Below are 19,502 nucleotides of genomic sequence, written 5' to 3'. Positions count from 1 at the left end.
TTCCTGTGGCTCCGACCGTCCGTGTAGAATCCTCGAGTGGTGCAGTTTCCCTACGCAAGCCGCGCTACCGAAGTGAATGGCTGGTTGGTGCGTGTACGCCCGTAGCGTAGCACCCATAGGCGGACCGGGTGCGGCTGCGCAGGGACCTGAGTGGGCCTTGTACGCCGTTGGCGTAGCCGGGCGTCGGGCGCGCTGGCCTCCGCGACGCAGTTAGCGCAGTCGGCTTTGGTGAATACACGATTTGGTGCAGCCGGGGTTTGGTACCGAGCGGAGAGGAGATGCACACGGCACTCGAGTGTGAGGTAACTATAAAACCCCGATTTGTTTACATTCCCTCCCCCAGAACCGGCCCCATGCGCGGCGGAGGCTGCGAGTCCCGGGACGGCGTGGGGGTAGACGGGGAGAACACCAACGGGGAGTCGGGACGGGGTTCCCGAGGGAGCGGGGCGCTTGGGGTTCCCGCAGCTGCTGCAGCCGGCGCCGGCGGCGGCCAGCCGGAGCGGAGCGCGCGGCGGGCAGCGCGTGGGGGCACCGCGGCTTCTCGTGTGCGCCCGGGGCCGTCCGGGGCCGGGCCGGCGGCGGCAGCCCGACTCCGTCCGCGGGGACCCGGGTCCCGCCCGGCCTCCTGCGGGGGGTCGGGGTGGCTGCGCGGGCCGGGCCGCGGCGGGACGGCGACCGGGGCGCGCGCTGCGGCGGTTGGGGGGCCGCGCGCGGCGTCCGGGGCGGTGTCCGGGGCCTCGGTGGGGACCCCGCGCGCCGAGCGAGGGGCGGTGGGCAAGGGGGAAGCCCGAGGGCGGGGGGGAGGTGAGCCAAGCCGGCCACGGGTCTCCAAGGCTTTCTCGGAAGTCCTGCGGGGCAGTTGTGCCGGGGCCGGGCGCGGGGACCCCGGGATGGAGTCCGGGCGCCGCGGTTCCGGCCTCGGAGGGTAACGGACGGCAGCGGCGGCCGTGCTGCAGCCGCGGAGGCCTCGCGGGGGGTTCGTTCTTCACCCCCCACCCCCTCGCACTAACCGAAACCACCAGCCCAGGTGGGGCTGTTGGGGGTCCCTTGGAGTTGAAGGGTGCGGGGCGAGGCTGAGCGGGGAGGTGGGGGTGGGAAGGTGGCACGGCGGCCCGGGCTTTGTTCCTAGGTGGAGGGCGCCGTGGGCGCGGCTGGAGGGGCGTCGGTGGGAACCTGCGCGGCTTGCTGGGGCGGGGATGGGGGTCCGAGCCCAGGAGGGGACCCGGGGTGGGGGGAACACCCTTTCGGCGGCGGGCGACGTGACGTGGAAGGTCTTCCTGTGGCTCCCATGGAGATGTTCACGTGGGAGCCCCCGGTGCACGCGGAGTGACTGTAAGGAGCTGGGCACGTGCAGGAGGGGACCCCCTCCCCCCCAATCCCCACCACCATCCTCATCCCCACTGCGAGGGTCCTGCTCCACCCCCACCCCAAACCTGCCACACTGAAATTCAGGAGGAAAAAGGGGGATCACCTCCCCCACCCCTTACTTTCATTTATGTCTTCCCTGCTAACTGCTGCGTTTTTGTTTTTCTTTTTTAACCTGTGCAACAGAATTATGCTTGGAGCAAAACGAGCATGTGACAGGTTTTATATTTTTGTGTTTTGTTTGTAGATGTATGCCTAAAAAGCCTTAACCAGATTTTAAGAAGAAAGTAACAAAGTAGGTATTAGAATCGAGTCAGTTCCATGCAACTGAAAGCCTCAACCCCAGACTCGGGTGTGCGGTTTTATAGGAGGACTGCCTGTTCTGCAGATGATTTGAGTCAGTTGCTGTAATAATCAGATGCGGATAATTCTGAGTTAACTATGAGTCAGTCCTTTTTTTCTAGACTTAGGCAATCTATGCCAGACAGAGCCCAAGTCTTAGGTGTAGCTGAACATTAACACCAGGGAGAGAAGCAAATACATAATGTCAGTGATAAATTTTGTGGAAATAAGAACAGTGACGGGCTGCCAAGAAAATTTTTTCAAACCTCTTTGTGGCTCAAATATCAAGACTACTGGGTTCAAATGTTAAAGGTTATGTAGGATTACAACGAGTATCCTGAAGTAGTCACTGAGAGGTATTAAATAGCACTATGGCTTGCTTAATGCAAACTAAAGTGTTTTAATGATATTTAAGGTTTTTAATGTTAGAATTTTTTTCTGTGGCCTATTCCTGTAGTTTTGGCCTGCATTCAGGAATAATGGTGGGAAAACACATATATCAGTGGTTAATTAAATATCAGTAGTTAAGATTAATATACATTCTTTTTCCCTGGCCAAATTCATCTACCTGAACTCTGTCAATAGACTGTCAATAGGCCCCATACAAGAACCACCTGGGTGCTATTTTAAAAGAAGTGGACTGCGAAAACTTAAGGAGACATCAGTGATGTATGAGGGTCAGCTGTAGAGGGTTGAATGTCTTATTTGAAATGTGACCGGAAGTTTTATTTTGTAATTTTGAAATATTTCTATTTTTCCTGTACCGTCATTTTAACTCAGGTCAAACTGAGTTGAAATCAGATGTAGATATGTTTGTGACACATGAGATTTTATATTGGGGTGCTTAACCTGTTTTACCAATTTATATTCCACAAACAGCTTAAAGCTAACAGTTTCCCACCCTCCCCATCTTTTTTGCTGAGCAGACTTTTTTGCAAAGTCTGTTTTAAGAGTAATCCAGGAGGCCCAATTTTTAGGATCCTGCCTCTGCTTTAGGGGTTCTGGGATTACATGTACCACTATTCCCTGCTAGTCCTCTGCCCCTTTTGGGGGATGGGGATGGGGGTGGGGGACCATTTGGTTTAAAGTATTTTGAGGAGGTATTTAGCAGACACTGCTGTAGAGATTAAATGCCCCTTCTTCCCTCTATCTTTAAGTGATTTATCGAAAAAATAGTTATAGCACAAAAGTGCTCCTTTTAAAAATAATTTTAAAGTGAATTGAAAGGCAACAAGGGTCTGGGGATGTGGCTCAAGTGGTGGAGCCCATGCCTAATAAGTTTGAAGCTCTTAAATTCAATCCCCAGTACTGCCAAAAAAGAGAAAAATAAGTCACTTAAAATTAAATTAAATTTGACACTATTCTATTCCCCTATCATTTCTCCATCCTGGGTATCGCCAGTAGTGAAAAGAATTTGGGGCTTTGGAGTGAGTAAAAGTTTAAAACCTAGTTTTGAATGAACATTGAAAATAGCTACTGTTTTTGAAATAGTTACTGTTAACCAGTTTGGTTATCCTGTGGATTTGTGCATTAGAAGTACCATAGAACCTATCGAGTACTGTAACTATAAGGTAATCAACCAGATACCTAATTCATTTTTATTTTTTTAAATGTACAACCATTTCTTTTCATTGTCAAAGGACTACTTTCTTATTTTCTTTTCCTTCAGTAATGACTAACCCCAGAATGATTTTTTAAAAATTATCTTTAATTGTACAAAAGAGTTGCCATTTAACAAAGCAGCTTATGTATACAATTCATTTTAGTCCATGTCATTCATTTCAGCATTTAGAATTTTTTTTCGTGTGTATGAGTTTTTGGAATTTGAACTCAAGAGCTTGTACTTGTTAGGCAGATAATTTACTACTTGGGTCAGATTTTGATGGTTTCTACTAGGCCTTGGAGAGCATACTACTTTTGCTCATAAGCATCCAACCATATAATAGTTTACTTCCTTGCTTGCATTTCTATAAATGTACATTTGTTTTGTTTGCCAAACCAAAACCCTTGAAGGGGATGTGCTGTCATATAGTACTCATGACATTAAACACACAAACAAAAATTCATTGTAGGACAGGCTATCACTAGTGGTAGAGCACAGGCTCTAATTGGAGCTTGATCCCTTGTAATCCACATGATGCGTGTATATATTACACATATGTACATATTTATACATGCTTAGATAAATACATAGGATGTACTCAATAGGTTGACTGCCCAGTGGAAGTCGCAACAGTGTGAGGTTGCCCCCTAGTGGTCTTATTTTCTCAACATGGTGAGCTCTGCTTCACCTGCACATTTTCAAAAAATACTTGTTTAAATTAATTATACTAGCATAATAGACCTGATGTCAGGCCTTTGGACTTTGTCCATCTGGTCCTTCTGAACTGGTTAATTCTGATTACTTTTTAGCCCCTAGTTCTCCAAATCATAAGAAAAAAAATTGGGTGGAGAGAAAACTAGAATGTCAAATTATTTTGGGAAAGTATATGTGGGCCTTTTTTCCCCCTTCCAAAATGAGAAATGATTAATATATTAAGGATTTTCCTTTGAAATTAACTTTGTATATGAATGATAAAATCTTTATTTAATTTCGACTTATCTTGAAAAGGGTGATACAAAAATCTGCATCTGGCTTAATTTAGTCCCATATGTTTGTATTTCTACTGTACTGCAAAATAAAGTTGGAAAATATATCAAATTCACGTGGTGAGTTTTTTGTTGTTTATTTTGAGATGTGTCTATTAGACAAATGACTTGAAAAAATATGTCTTGGGGTCCTTTTTGTAACCACAAGATTTTGTCCTCATTTATATGAACTGGAAAGTTTGAAATTATTAACAGTTATCTGTATTTTTTTTTTTTTTTTTTTTTTGCCAGTCCTGGGGCTTTGAATGCAGGGCCTGAGCACTGTCCCTGGCTCCTTTTTTTCTCTATATGTGGTGCTGAGGAACCGGACCCAGGGCTTCATGTATAGGAGGCGAGCACTTTACCACTAGGCCATATGCCCAGCCCTGTATTTTTTACACTATTGTTATCCTTTCTGTTTCCTAGAAGTTCTTTGGGTGGGCTACACAGTAACTTAAGGTTGTTTTTTTTTTTAAATAACCACATATATTCTCAAACTATAAAAATTTTACTGGAATATTTAAAATGTTTAATAGGTATGAAGCAGTTTACAAATCAAACCAAAGTTTTCAGTAAAGAATAACAAGTTGTTTCCCACTCACTACTTAGGAGGGCACCATAATACTTAGAATACTATAAAACATTGTCTTATCACAATGAGAGAGGAGAGAGAGAGAGAGAGAGAGAGAGAGAGAGAGAGAGAGAGAGAGAGAGAGAGAGAGTGTGTGTGTGTGTGTGTGTGTGTATGTTACAGGCCTGGGGCTTGAACTCAAGCCTGAATGCTGTTCTTGAGCTTTTTTGTTCAAGGCTAGTGCTTTGCCACTTGAGCCAGCTGTGGCTTATGGACTTTCTTGCCCAGGCTGGTTTGGAACCAGAACCTCAGCCTCCCAAGTAGCTAGGATTACAGGTGGTAAACCACTGGCACTTGGCAGGAAATGTTGATATAAGAATTTTAGGGCTGGGGATATGGCCTAGTGGCAAGAGTGCTCGCCTCGTTTGCATGAAGCCTTGGGTTCAATTCCCCAGCACCACATATACAGAAAATGGCCAGAAGTGTCACTGTGGCTCAAGTGGCAGAGTGCCAGCCTTGAACAAAAAGAAGCCAGGGATAGTGCTCAGGCCCCGAGTCCAAGACCCAGGACTGGCCAAAAAAAAAAAAAGAATTTTAGATTGCTCAGATATAGGATTATATATTTAATAGAATAATGCTGAAAGATATAATAGGATGCTACTTGGTGGTTACAGGTTAATACAAATATAAGGATGAAATCTTGTTTATTTTTACCATCAAAAAGCTAATGGCAGATGATTTTATAACTACCTGGTTGTATAGTTACATTTTATGATTTTTTAGATATTCTGGTGCTAAAAGAGGTAACATCAGTTAATACTACTATAAATATTTTTAACACACATGCTAATTTTGTCTTTAGTATGTATCCAGAGATCAGTCAGCCAGTTAAGAAAGGGATTTTAGCAATGAGAAAAGTAAATGAGAATGTTGTAGGATGTATCTTCATCTTACTGATAGAATAAGACTATGTACTTTCATAGGACCAGAAGTATTGTTAGGAGAAATGCTATGAACTTTGAGAGGTAATTTTAATCATCTTTAATTATCTACAACTTTGAAGTGATTAGGTTAAGTTTTAGATTTATTTTCATTCAATATAGGAAATAGAAAATTAAATTGCAGCAATAAGGGAACATATCCTATCGTGCTATTCCTTTAGTATCTAAGCTGGAAGAAGCCATTTCCGATGTGCCCTCACAAATCTAGACTTTTTTTTTCTGAACTTACTGTTATAGTAAGAACTTTTGAGTTTTAAAAATGCCAGTTTCTTCTACAGTTGTCCTGCTGAGTAAAAATTTCTTTCTTTCTTTTTTTTTTTTTTTTTTTCTTTTTTGCCAGTCCTAGGGCTTGAACTCAGTGCCGGGGCACTGTCCCTGAGCTTCTTTTGCTCAAAGCCAACACTCTGCCACTTGAGCCACAGTGCCACTTCCAACCTTTTCTGTGTATGTGGTACTGAGGAATTGAACCCAGGGCTTCATGCATGCAAGACAAGCACTCTACCACTAAACCAGCTTCCCCGCCCTGAGTAGAAATTTCTAACCATGTAGCCAAAACCCAGAGCTCAGCAAATTGGTCCGTAGGACAATCTTTTTTTTTTTTTCAACCATGGAAGACACTATTAAAATTTAAAAAATCATCTCTCAACATTTCAATACTTAGTAGAAATCAAATGCAAAGCATGTAATTGTAAAGTAAATATTACTTGACCTCAGCTTCCTTATTTATTGTTCATGTCTACTTTTGTGCTGTAAAGTTAGAATGGAGTAAGTTGTGAGACACCAACCCACCAATCCTGTTATTATTTGACCCTTTCAAGTCTGGTATCTCTTAAGTTCCTAATGTTCTGTTGTTATTTTATATTTTGTTCTAATTTTAAATATCTACATTCTTTTAGAATGTCTATCTGTAAAATAGTAAAATGTGCATATGTTTAGTCCATGGGTGATTTCAACTTAAATCATGGTGTTTCTGTTTTATCTTTTCCACTTTCCCTCTTGGAAAAATAACACCTTTATCTTGCTTTACATTGCAAAAGGAATATGAAGCTCTCACTTCAGTGCTGGTCTACCACCTAACTCTGCCAGACTGTCTCTACTGCTACTTAGCATGCTTCGGTTTATCTTCTGTCCTTGAGAAAGTGGTTGTGTCTTCCTAACTTCTTCAGAGCTGAAAATGCATGATTTTAATGTTTTATGTCTTCTTGGCCCTGACCCTTTTCCCGTTGATTATATTATTCTTCTGTTCTCTGATTTCATAAAGAAATCATAATTTGATGATAAGTGAATGCATATTTTGGTTTGTTACCTCTCAGTGGACCTTACTGGAGACAAATCCTTTTGATATTCTGTTCATATGTGAAGAAATATACTTGTCATTTTGTTACAGAGGTACATAGCCTCCTAGTAAGTGGGCTATGGAAAGATTACTTTACATACCTTATCAGTAAGGTAGAATAATATACTAATTACATTATAAAATGAGGTCAGCATATGTAACAAAAAATAAATATATCTGATACATTATAAAATAGTATTTAACTTAATTGGCAGTGTACATAAAATTATGTAACAATCTTACATGTGATAAATACGTTATGAAGTAATGTGTCCATGTGTTCAATTCCCGTGGACCATTTTCGTATAGAATACTACTTTATGAATTAGAATGCTTAGAATATATATTTACTTAGGATATTCTTATTTTCTCGAACTGAATAATTCAGAATAAATAAATTAGTATAAATATAAAGCTTATTTTCAAAAAATCTCTTACCAACATTTAAAAACAGAAGGAAATAAACTGTACTAAAATTAGATCACAAAAAGAGGTAGTAAAACTTTTTGTAAATTTGCAGTAAACATAATGAATACTTTATTAACAACCCTAAATTTTCTATAAAGATTTTACCATACAAACAAGTACTTGAATGTGTCATTGAGTCTAAAACAGTCTCTTGGGTTAACTGATAAGTCTTATTTATTTTTTATTTTTTTGGTGCATGCTAAGCAAGCACTCTGTCCAAGTTTAAGAAAGTCCTATAGTCCTGACTTACCTCAAACTGACAATCCTTTTGTGAGGGGACTTCTTTCATGGGTGTTAGAGGTCTTACTTTTTGATGGATCCTGTTCTTTTTAGTTGTATTTTCTTTTGAAGGAGGCTACATATTAGAGAAGAAATGGAAAAGGCTTCTTAAATTTAAAAATCATGAACCTGAAAATACAGCACATTTTGTTTCTTTTTACATGAAACTGTGTACAACAGGGACTTAAAGACTTAATATGCACGCAGAACTGAAAAATGAACTATGACCAACTTATATTACATAAAATCCATATATGTTGATTACAGTTTTAGGCCATGGAACAAAAAGGCAAGATCTTTTTACTGCTTTCATAATTAGCAATCCTGTTAGAGTGCTGTGATCGTACTGTTGGTGGCAGTATAACCAAGATTATTTTATCCAGAAATCATTTATAAGACCTAAAAAACATGAACATTTTTGTAGTCTTTCTCCATACCTTGGAATTAATTGCAAACAACCAACAATAATGGCATTAATTGGAATTAAAATGTTTGCATATTGGGGTTTAAACTACAAATGCTTGTGAAAATCTTAAGCTGTAACTGATTTTCTTGCAGATGATGTAATTTTACTGATAGCGCAACAAAATTTATAAATGCTTACTCCAGTTTTTAATCGAACTAATGCATAAACATGACTTAATAAAATAGTTCTTTAAATAGTTCAAATATTTCTGTGAAGTTTCTGAAGCTTTTTAGGAGGAGAGAAATTCTTTTCCTTTCAGTCTGCTTAGAGATCACAAGCTCCTAGTTTCTTGTTGCTGCTTTTGCTGTTCACTTTCACACATCTCCCAATAGCATATTCCTTGTTTCTTGCTGACTTTGAACTTCAACCATTTTCTGTGTAGTGAAAAGTGATTAAATTATGTCCCTTCCACTTCTTTGCATACATTCCCATGTCCTATACTCTTAATTCCCAGTTGTATTTTGGTTTAGAATATTAAATATAGTGTTATTTTTTTCCTTTTTTCTTTTATTTGTGTTGATCTTGGGCCTTGAATTTAGGGCCTGAGTGCTACTGCCACCCCACATATTTTTTAAATGTAAATTCAATATACAGTAGCTGCATTGTAGAAATGTTTTCTTCCTGAAGTACGTTTTCTTTCTAGCATTAATAATTTTCTTTTCAAAATTTTCCTGTTGTACATCAAAATCTAAAGCTGCTCTGTGTTTTAGAATGTACCTATGAAAGGAAAGGGAATATAGTTAGGACTATGTTCAGGAATTTGTGAAGTTTTCTTATATATGAAATTATTAAACTTTGTAATAAAGATACTGGATTGATAGTTGATAATTAAATTGTAGTTTTCTAGTAAAAATAGAGTAGCTTTGGCATTTGGATAATTTGCAAGAACATTTAAGTGCCTTAAGTGGCCAAACTGTATCTTCTTCATTAATAGTTACAAAGGCTTTGATGGTTCAAAACCATAAGGATAGCTGAAAATAATTGAGCAGAAAGCTTACCTGTGGGAAGAAGTAGCCACTGTCAGTATTAACCAGGCACTCACTGGTGGTTCATATCTATGCTTTTAGTTACGAAAGAGGCTGAGATCTAAGGATCAAGGTTCTAAGCCAGCTCTGACAGATAAATCCAGGAGGTTATCTAAATAAGCAACAAAAAGCTGTAACTGAAGTGTGGCTCAAGTGGTAGAACATTGACCATAAGCAAAAAATCTGGTTGAGAGTGCGAGGCGCAGATTTCAAGCCCCAGTACCCCAGCACACATATATATAGATAGATGCGTGTGGTATGTGTGTATGTGTATAATATATAAATGACTCTGGACATTCTGTGCTGCCAACATACTTTCAATCCGCTAAGGATCCATTTTATAATATGTGGCAAGTTGGTGCTGAAATCATGGGTGTTTTGTATGTATGCCTCCATATGCAATGGAAAGGGATTGAAACCTGTTTACTGAAAGAGTAAAACTGTAAAACATTTTTGTACCTTCAAAAGGCATTTCAGAGCCAGGTGCTGGTGGTGGCTCAGCTCTGTAATCCTTGCTACTCAGAAGACTGAGATCTGAGGATTGCCTTCAAAGCCAGCTGGACCAGGAAAGTCCATGAGACTCTTATCTCTCACTGCCACAAAGCCTGATGTAGAGCTGTGGCTTAAGTGGTAGAGCACTAGTCTTGAGCAAAAAGCTCAAGGGCAGAACTCAGGCCTTGAGTTCATGCCCCATGATTGGCACTAAATAAATAAATACAGTCCTGTAACTTTACACTTCATACAGTAAAGAACTAATAGTAAGACTGTTCTTAAAGATTTTTGTAAACTGTCAACCCCAACTTCTTTTTGGTTAATTTTTTAATTGATAAATAGAAATTGTGCCTTTTTATGTACAACATTGTCTTTGAACATATGTATACAGTATGGAATGGCTAAATTATGCATTATCTTACACTTATTTTATGAGAACACTTAACAAATTTATCTCATGCACTATTTAAACTTTGCTGTGTAATTTGTTTTCGTGTATGTGCTGCTGAAGTTATCCCTAATTTCCTTTCCTTAAGGATCTAGCTAGCCTTTCTTCTAAGAATGTGCTTTTGCTAAGCAAGATCTCTCAGTTAACAATGTTATCTTTTCTTTCTTTTTCCTTGTTGCTTAAAAAGATTGCAGTATTTAAATTTTATTACAATACATTACTTGTACAGGGGATTTCATTGTGACATTTCTACTCATGTAAATGGTATAGCCTTACAAACTCCCCGCCTGTCTCTTCCACGCCCCCCCAAAAAACCCAATGATTTCAACAAGTTTCATTGTTCCATTTTCATAATATATGTAAGTAAACCTATAGTCATTACCATTCAGCTTTTTCATTAGCCTTCCTCCTATCTCTTTGACCACCTTCCTAAGCCTCTTATTACTGTGTTTTGAAGAGTGCATGTAAAAGATGATGAAAATCTAGTAAGATCTGGAGTTTAGTTCGTAGATGTTATTACTGGGGCAAGCTGAATAAAAAAGGACATAGAAACTGACCTTTTTTTTTTTTTTTTTTTTTACAAGCACTGAATCTATTCAATGTTTCTAAGCTTTCTATTTTTATATTTAATCAGTCATGGGGCTTGAACTCAAGGCTTAGGTTCAGTCCCTGAGCTCAACTTCCAGTTTCTGGTGGTTAATTGGAGATAAGAGTCTCACGGATGTTCCTGTCCAGGCTGGGTTTGAAATACAATCCTCAGATCTTGGCCTCCTGAGTAGCTAGGATTACAGTCATGAGCCACCAGTGCTTGGTCTGGTTGTAGCTTTTTAAAAATGGATTTTAACCATTTGAAAGATGAAATATATATTCTTCTTGAAGGGCTTAAAATTAAGTTTCAGTTTCTAACATGCAGAAAAGTTATGTGTAAAACATAAACAGTTTTCATGAATAAAGTATACTCATGCAACCAAGCACCAGGTCAAGAAATGGAACTTTAATAACAGTCCAGAGTTCCTCCCAGTAGGAGGAACTAGTTACTTCATATACCAAAAGTATAACTACTAACTTTACTGAATATTTAGTTCTAATATGAATGTTAAATGCAGAAGGTTAGTAAGTTTAATTTTCTCTTTTCATACAAAGTAAAGTATTTATATAAAAAATAGTAAAATAAGCTGGGCACTGGTAGCTCATGCCTATAATCCTAGCTACTCAGGAAGCTGAGATCTGAGGATTGTGGCTCAAAGCCAGTCCAGGCAGAAAAGTTCTCATAAGATTTCTATCAACAATTAACCACTCAAAAACTGGCAATGGTGCTGTGGCTCAAAGTGGTAGAGTACTAGCCCTGAGCAAAAGCTCAGGGGCAATGCTCAGGCCCTGAATACAAAAACCCTACAACCACCAAAAAAAAAAAAAAAAAGGTAAAATGGTAATGACTAAATTGTATTACTGTAAGTTCATTATATCCTCTTTTTTGTTTGTTTTCATGCTGGTCCTAAGGTTTCAACTTGAGACCTAGGACACTGTCCCTAAGGTTTTGTGCTCTAGGCATGTGCTCTACCACTTGAGCCATAGCTTCACTTCCAGCTTTTTGGTGCTTAATTTGGAGATGAGAGTCTCACAGACTTTACTACCCAGGCTGGTTTCAAACCATGATCCTCAGATGTCAGCCTTCTGAGTAGCAAAGACTTCAGATTTGAGCCACCACGCCTGGTTTTGCTATGCTCTTCTTAATTAGAAATTATGCAGTGAACAAAGACATGGTGGTATATGCTTGTAATCTCAGCATTCAGGAGGTTGAGATTGGAGGATCATGAGTTCTAGGCCAGGCTAGGCTGCATAGTGAAACCTTGTCTCAAGAAAAGAAAACAAAATGATACTACACAATGATAGAACACGTAAATTTTAACTATGATGAAAATCAATAGTGAAAACGTGAAGTTTGTGGTGGTGTCTTTGCATTTCATTTGTAGGATAATAACAGCAGTATTCATAGCATCTAGTAAGAACATTGAGTGTTATCTAGCTCCATATAGATTTGCCAGATTGAAAAAGTGTTCTTAGCGATAAATAATACTCTAAGTGTACAAAATCTGGAAAACTCCAAAACATAGTCATAATAAAATACTTTGGCTAAGGAAGACACACTTGAGTTCTATAAAGGGGAGCAATTAGGGTTTGAATGGTGTATGGATTAACATCAAAGATATTTTGTGCTGTGGATCAGAATGTGGAATGCTTATTGTAGGTGATATTATATAAAATTATAGGTGAGACTTTTCTATATAGAAGTTTCTATAAAATTATAGGTGGAACTTTTCTATAAAATTATAGGTGAGGCTATTTTCTAGCCTCCTATTTGAGGCTACATTGCTAAGTTCTTGCCAATAGAGTGAAAATTGCTAAGTGCAACTCCAACGTCCTTGTTGTTGAAGATGAAATTTCTGGACCTCTTTTCAGTGGCTGAATTAGCACCATTATACGGCTAGTATGTTTAAAAATGACTGGATCAGAGCTATCCTTAGACCTGTGCCCTTGGGGACCTCCTTTTGGGAAATAGCTACTTTAGTTGATGCTTGCATACTTCTTTCAAACACATGATTTTTAAGTTTTAAAACACTTCTATACTAAATATGCAAAATTTATGAATGATTTACTTTAAAGCTAGATTTAAGATTATTAAGATTATGATGTCCCTTATAGCTTTTCATTTCTATAATAATTTGAATGTAAGAGATTAAGGGACTCTACATTTTGAATCTTTGCACTTAAAGAGTAGCGATAAATGTCCAGGTTAAACTTTGTGTATGTTATATGGAGCTTTTATGTTTCATGGAGTCATGCATGTGATAGTGTTTTATCAATATATGTATACCTATCAAACTACTTGTAACTATTCATATGACAATGAAATAATGTGTACTGAAGAAACCTCATGACATGTCTCAAAAAACAGAACAACTTTCAGGATTTCACCTTTTTACTAGCATTTTCTAGTAGAATCTTAGATAACAACAAGAAATAAAGTATTTAGGAACTGAAAGTATTTGTGTCTTTTCCCCCCCTAACATTGACTGATCTGAATCACCCATACCCATTCATCTTCATTATGGAACAAATAAAATTGATTGTCCCAGGTGTAGGTGACTCATACCTATAATCCTGGCTATTCAGGAGGCTGAGATCTGAGGATCAAAGTTTGAAGCCAGCCCAGGAAAGAAGGTCCTTGAGACTCTTTTCTCCAGTTAACTACCAAAATGCTAGAAGTGGACCTATGGCTCAAGTGGAATACTAGCCTTTAACAAAAACGCTCAGGATGGATCCCAGGCCCTGAGTTCAATTCCCAGTAGAGGTATGTACACACACACACACACTGACTGAATGGAATCATGGGACTATGTAAGAAATGGAAATGTTTAGATTAAAAGCTAAATCTCAAATTCAGTGTAACTTTGAAATGAAATACATTCTTTAGAATATAAGTTAATATTTACATCCTGACATGTCAGCCTGATTTATTAGGTAATCATAATATTTGATTGACTTAAGTACCATTTTAGAATACTTGATAGTTCATTGGTATAAACTTTGCATCTCATATGTCATCTTGTATCAGGCATACTAGAAAAGCTAGCAAAAACATGGCTGGTCCATGTAGGTAAGAATGGAGTGAAATAATTGGCATTTTGCATGCTCACATGGTCCTTACACTACTGCTCCCCTAACCACATCTTCATTTACCACTGATCTAAGTTATATGGTGTCTTTCCAAACTGCAATGATCAATAATACTGATCAAATAATGATAAAAAACTGCAATGATCAATAAAAAACACTTGCATTTGTTTATCATGCTTTAAGAAATATTCAATGTTTTCCTTCCTCATCCTGTTGCCTCTGTTAAAGAAATAAACACTGCAGTTAAAGTTAACTATGTATAAATGCTTCCACTGGCCGATTCATTCCATCCTGTCCTACATAAGATAAACACTCTTCAAAATGTAATCACATCCATGTTATAGGCTACATGTATTAATACTCAGAAGGAAAGACTTAGGTGTCATATTGTTATTGAAAAGGAAAGTTTTTTTTGTGTGTTGGAAAATTATAAATGACATAGCATGTACCTTTACATAACTTCTTATGATATTTTTGAGATTTCTCTAGTGTATGTTGCCTTAAGACATACTATTACATCCACAATTTAATCTTTAATTACTGCATTTCTTTTATCCATTCTTTCACTGGTGCATTTAGGTTATGACAGACTAATGGTTTATGTAATTAGCTGTCATATATATGTATATGTATAATATGTATATACATTATGTACATTTATTTCTAATAATATGTAGATGTCTATGTGTGTATATATATATTGAAAACTTCAGAATTTTCTTTTCCTTCTATGTGGAAGTCTGATTAACCAAACAATCAACTAAAAGACTATTTGTTTGTCTGATCTATTTGTTCTTGTACCTTATTACTCTTAATCAATTTGTTCATATATGACATATCACAATGTCCTTCATAACTAGTTAAGTACGTACACCTTTTTATTTATCTATTTATTTGCTGGTCCTGAGGCTTGAACTCAAGGCCTGGATACTGTCTCTTAGCCTCAAAGCTCAAGGCTAGCACTCTTATACCTTTGCCACAGTGCCACTTCTGGCTTGCTCGCCCCTTCTTTCCTTCCTTCCTTCCTTCCTTCCTTCCTTCCTTCCATCTGTCTTTGTTCCGCTCTTCCTCTCTTCTTTCTCTCTCTCTCTCTCTTTCTTTTTGAGTAGATTATTAGAGATAAGAGTCTCCCAGGGACTTTTCTGCCCAAGTTGGCTTCAAATCACGATCCTCAAATCTCAGCCTCCTGAGTAGCTAGGATTGCAGGCATAAGCCACCAGTGCCTGGCTGCCCTACTTTTTTTTTCCCCTCAAGCATGATACGGCCACTCTTGAACCTTTCTTTTTCCATATTAATATGAAGAATAGCTCATCATATTTTACGGAGTAACTTGTAGGATTTTGATTGTGATGGAATTAGATCTGTAGCTCATTTAATGATAAAACTGATAGAGCCTTCCATTTATGTAGGTCTTTAATTTTTTTGAGTAATATGTAATTCTTGTATATATAAAGATCTTCTGTGTTGTTACATTTATTATTTGTTATTATAACTGGCATTTCTAATTTTATTCTGAAAGTATTTCTTGTATCTAGAAATAACAATTGATTTTAAATTATTGTACTTATATCTAGCAACTATTTGAGATTGGTTTTGTAACTGTCTTTGGGTTTTCCATATTACCAATTTTACCATGTGTAAATAAAGACTTTTTCAAGTTGTTACCTTTTGTTTTTTGCAGTAACCAAGACTTCACTTTACCAGGACCAGCACTCTTTTTGTAAAGTATCACATAGGAAGCCAATAATCTTTGTGTAACTCTATAAAGACACTTTGGTCTTCTACTTAAAGGGAGAAGATGTGGTTTTGAATCTGGAGGAATTTATATTAACTTGAAAGGCTTACACTAACATTATTAATTAAGAGAGACCCTTTTGAATAGGGGATTGGATAACAAAAGAATGATAGACATGAAATAAATAAGGTGAAATATTTGCTTAGTGGATCAGCAACTGAAAGAGAATTTGATTATTTTGAGTGTTCTTGCATGTGAACTAATCCCTCTGTCTTTTTAAATCCTTTTAGGAAAAATAGAAATGAAGGTACATATGCACACAAAATTTTGCCTCATTTGTTTGCTGACATTTATCTTCCATCATTGCAACCATTGCCATGCAGAACATGACGATGGACCTGAGGAGCTTCACAGACACCATTGCGGAACGACAGAATTGGAGTCAAGCAAATTTTCAGTGCAGGATGCTGAAAATGAAAAAAATTACTATATTGAAAAACTTTTTGACCGCTATGGCGAAAATGGAAGATTATCATTTTTTGGTCTGGAGAAACTTTTAACAAACTTGGGCCTTGGAGAGATAAAAGTAGTTGAGATTAATCATGATGATCTTGGCCATGATCATGTTTCTCACTTAGATATTTTGGCAGTTCAAGAGGGAAAGCATTTTCATTCACATAACCACCAGCATTCCCATAATCATTTAAATCCAGAAAATCAAACTGTGACCAGTGTACCAACAAAAAGAAACCATAAATGTGATCCAGAGAAAGAGACAATTGAAGTACCTGTAAAATCTGATGATAAACATATGCATGACCATAATCATCGCTTACATCATCACCATCATTTCCATCATCACCCTGACCACAACACCACTCGCCATGTTCACAATGATTCTATTACTCACAGTGAGCGTGGGGAGCCTAGTCATGGACCTTCAACAGAGACCAATAAAACCCAGGAACAATCTGAAGTTAAGCCACTAAAAGGAAGGAGAAAGAAAAAAGTGAAGAAAAGTAATGAAAACTCTGAGGTCATTACTCCAGGTTTGCTCCCTAACCATGATCAGGGTGAACAGTATGAACACAACCGTGTCCACAAGCCTGATCGTGTACATAACCCGGGTCATGCTCATGTACATCCTCCAGAACATAGTGGCCATGATCCTGGTCATGGACACCAAGAGCTTGATCCTGAGAACGGTGAACTTCGACATACTAGAAAGCGTGAAGCACCACATGTTAAAAAAAGTGCAATTTATTCAGCTGCTAATCACAAAGATCATAATGAAGATGACCATCCACATGAAGTAAGTACAAAAAGAGATGGAAACATCTTGTGGTTCATTTTAGATAAACTAGTAAATCATTTAAACTTTCATGTGGATCACATTCCTGAGGAAAACAAGCACACAAAAATATTGAGGAACCAAAATTAGTGTGAAGATTTCTTTTTTGTCTGGATTTTTACTTATCTAGTTTCTCAAATCTAACTTTAAATGTTTGAGAATACAGTAATAGGAAACTCCATTGGATGGAGTGGTGTTTTTTCTTTTAGATTTCATATTCTTCTATGCTTCCCATTTTAGTTGGATTCAACCCAACTAAATAGCAAAGCTATTTTCCTTATGCACATTTACTTCTGCTTCATTAAAGGTATAACAACAGCCTTGTTTACTTAGCATCCTTTTTACAGTTTAGAAAAAATTATTGAATTGGTATATTTTTTCATATGAATAATAAAACATCACTATTGAATGTAGAAAACATTCAACCTTACCCTTCTATCAATATCATTTCTGTAACTATCACTGAGATGTGTTTAGCATGTAAGTAAATAATTTTGTATTTCTCCTTTAGCTAAATCATCAGATACTTTGGTTTTTAACAGTCATAAACACTGACTCTAAAGTAACATTTATTAAGATCTTAGTGTGATTTTAAATTTTACCATGGATAAGTTTATATAATATCATCTTGATAACAGTCATGTTAATTTGTCTCAGACCTGTGAGGTTTTTATTACTCTGGTTATTGGTATCCTCACAGTTTTCTTAGGGTTTTGTTTTTTGTTTGTTTGTTGTTTTCTTTCCAGTCCCAGGACTTACTCAGGGCCTGGGCACTGTTCCTGGGCTTCTTTTGCTCAAGGCTAATACTCTACCACTTGAGCCACAGTGTCACCCCGGGCCATTTCTGTTTATGTGGTACTGAGAATGTTAGGCAACCACTCTACCACTAAGACACATTCCCAAGCCTTCTTAGGGTTTTTGAACATGTTCTATATACATTGAATGAGGCATGTCAGCATGTCATGGTAATTAGGACCTGAGAATTGACTTCTTTTTGCTGGTTCTGATTTTGTTTCCTGATTTTTAAAGAAAAAAAAATTTTTTTTTTTTTTTTTTGGCCAGTCCTGGGCCTTGGACTCAGGGCCTGAGCACTGTCCCTGGCTTCTTCCCGCTCAAGGCTAGCACTCCGCCACTTGAGCCACAGCGCCGCTTCTGGCCGTTTTCTGTATATGTGGTGCTGGGGAATCGAACCTAGGGCCTCGTGTATCCAAGGCAGGCACTCTTTGCCACTAGGCTATATCCCCAGCCCAAAGAAAATAATGCTGGTCCTAAGACTTGAAATCAGGACCTGGGTGCTGTTCCTAATCGTTTTTGCTCAAGGATAGTGCTTTTATCACTTGAGTTACAGGTATACTTTCTAGCTTTATTTGTTTGTTTTTGTAGTTTGTTGGAGGTGAGAGTCTCAGAGGCTTTATTGCTTGGGCTTGTTTGGAGCCATGCTCTTCAGGTATTAGCCTCTAGAGGAGTAGCTAGGATTTATAGGTTCGAGCCACTACTAGTTCTCAGCTTCTGGTGGTTTTCTTCTTCTCTCTCTTTTTTTCTTTTTAATTGTTTTGTTTCTTGGTCTTTTTTTTTTTTTTTTGGCAGTAGATAAAATCAGGTACAGAGAACAGAGAGATAGATAGCAGGTCAATGAAAAAGCTGGTAGCAAGGGTGTTATAACTGCAAGAAGGACAGGACTTTTCTTTGTCTTGTATTATTACTTCATGGTAGATCCAAACTTGCTTGCCATTTGTTACCTACTTTGTTTTGTTTTTAATATACCAGCGGATTAACCTGCCCATAGATGTGTGTGTGTGTGTGTGTGTGTGTGTGTGTGTGTGTGTGTGTGTGTGTGTGTTAGGGATCTAGCCAAGGGTCTTATATATACTAGATTTGTTTTTGTCTTTTTTTTTCTGCGTTGGCCCACACTGGGATAGACTTTTCCAATCCAATATTCTGTGTCTATCTCTCTGTCTCTCTCTGTTTGTCTCTGTCCTTGTCTCTGTCTCTCTCTTTCTTTGTGCTAGTCCTGGGGCTTGAATTTAGGATCTGGGCACTGCCTCTAAGCTTTTTTTGCTCAAGGCTGGCACTCTACCACTTGAGCCTCATCTCAACTTACATCTTTTTTGGTGGCTAATTGGAGTGAAGATTCATGGAGTGGAGTTTCATGGGCTTTTTCCCACCCACTTTGGCTTTGAACCATGATTCTCAGATCTCAGCCTCCTGAGGTTTACAGGCATGACCCACTAGCTCCCCCACTCCCACCTCCACATTTTTTTAATGTGATTTTGTTGTTGTTGTTGTTGTTCTGGCATTGTAATTAGAGCCTTGCACA

At 38.4% G+C, this 19,502-nt stretch overlaps 1 protein-coding gene across 3 annotated transcripts in view; it reads left to right on the top strand.

The window, feature by feature from the left end:
* The window catches only part of Slc39a10 (solute carrier family 39 member 10), a 79,773-nt gene that overhangs the window by 28,592 nt on the left and 31,679 nt on the right, over positions 1 to 19,502 (top strand). For 2 of the 3 annotated variants that reach the window (XM_048345057.1, XM_048345055.1), the window contains exon 2: positions 16,125 to 17,146. In XM_048345057.1, the coding sequence (XP_048201014.1) occupies positions 16,136 to 17,146 (1,011 nt within the window). In that variant the 5' untranslated portion in view covers positions 16,125 to 16,135. Of the gene's footprint in view, positions 1 to 161; positions 303 to 16,124; positions 17,147 to 19,502 lie in introns of those variants that run through there. The other variant, XM_048345056.1, reaches the window with a different exon arrangement.

Source organism: Perognathus longimembris, chromosome 4, assembly GCF_023159225.1.
Source record: "Perognathus longimembris pacificus isolate PPM17 chromosome 4, ASM2315922v1, whole genome shotgun sequence".
Lineage (NCBI taxonomy): Eukaryota > Metazoa > Chordata > Mammalia > Rodentia > Heteromyidae > Perognathus > Perognathus longimembris.
The sequence above is the reverse complement of the archived record's forward strand: the minus strand, read 5'-3'. Positions and strand labels throughout refer to the sequence as shown.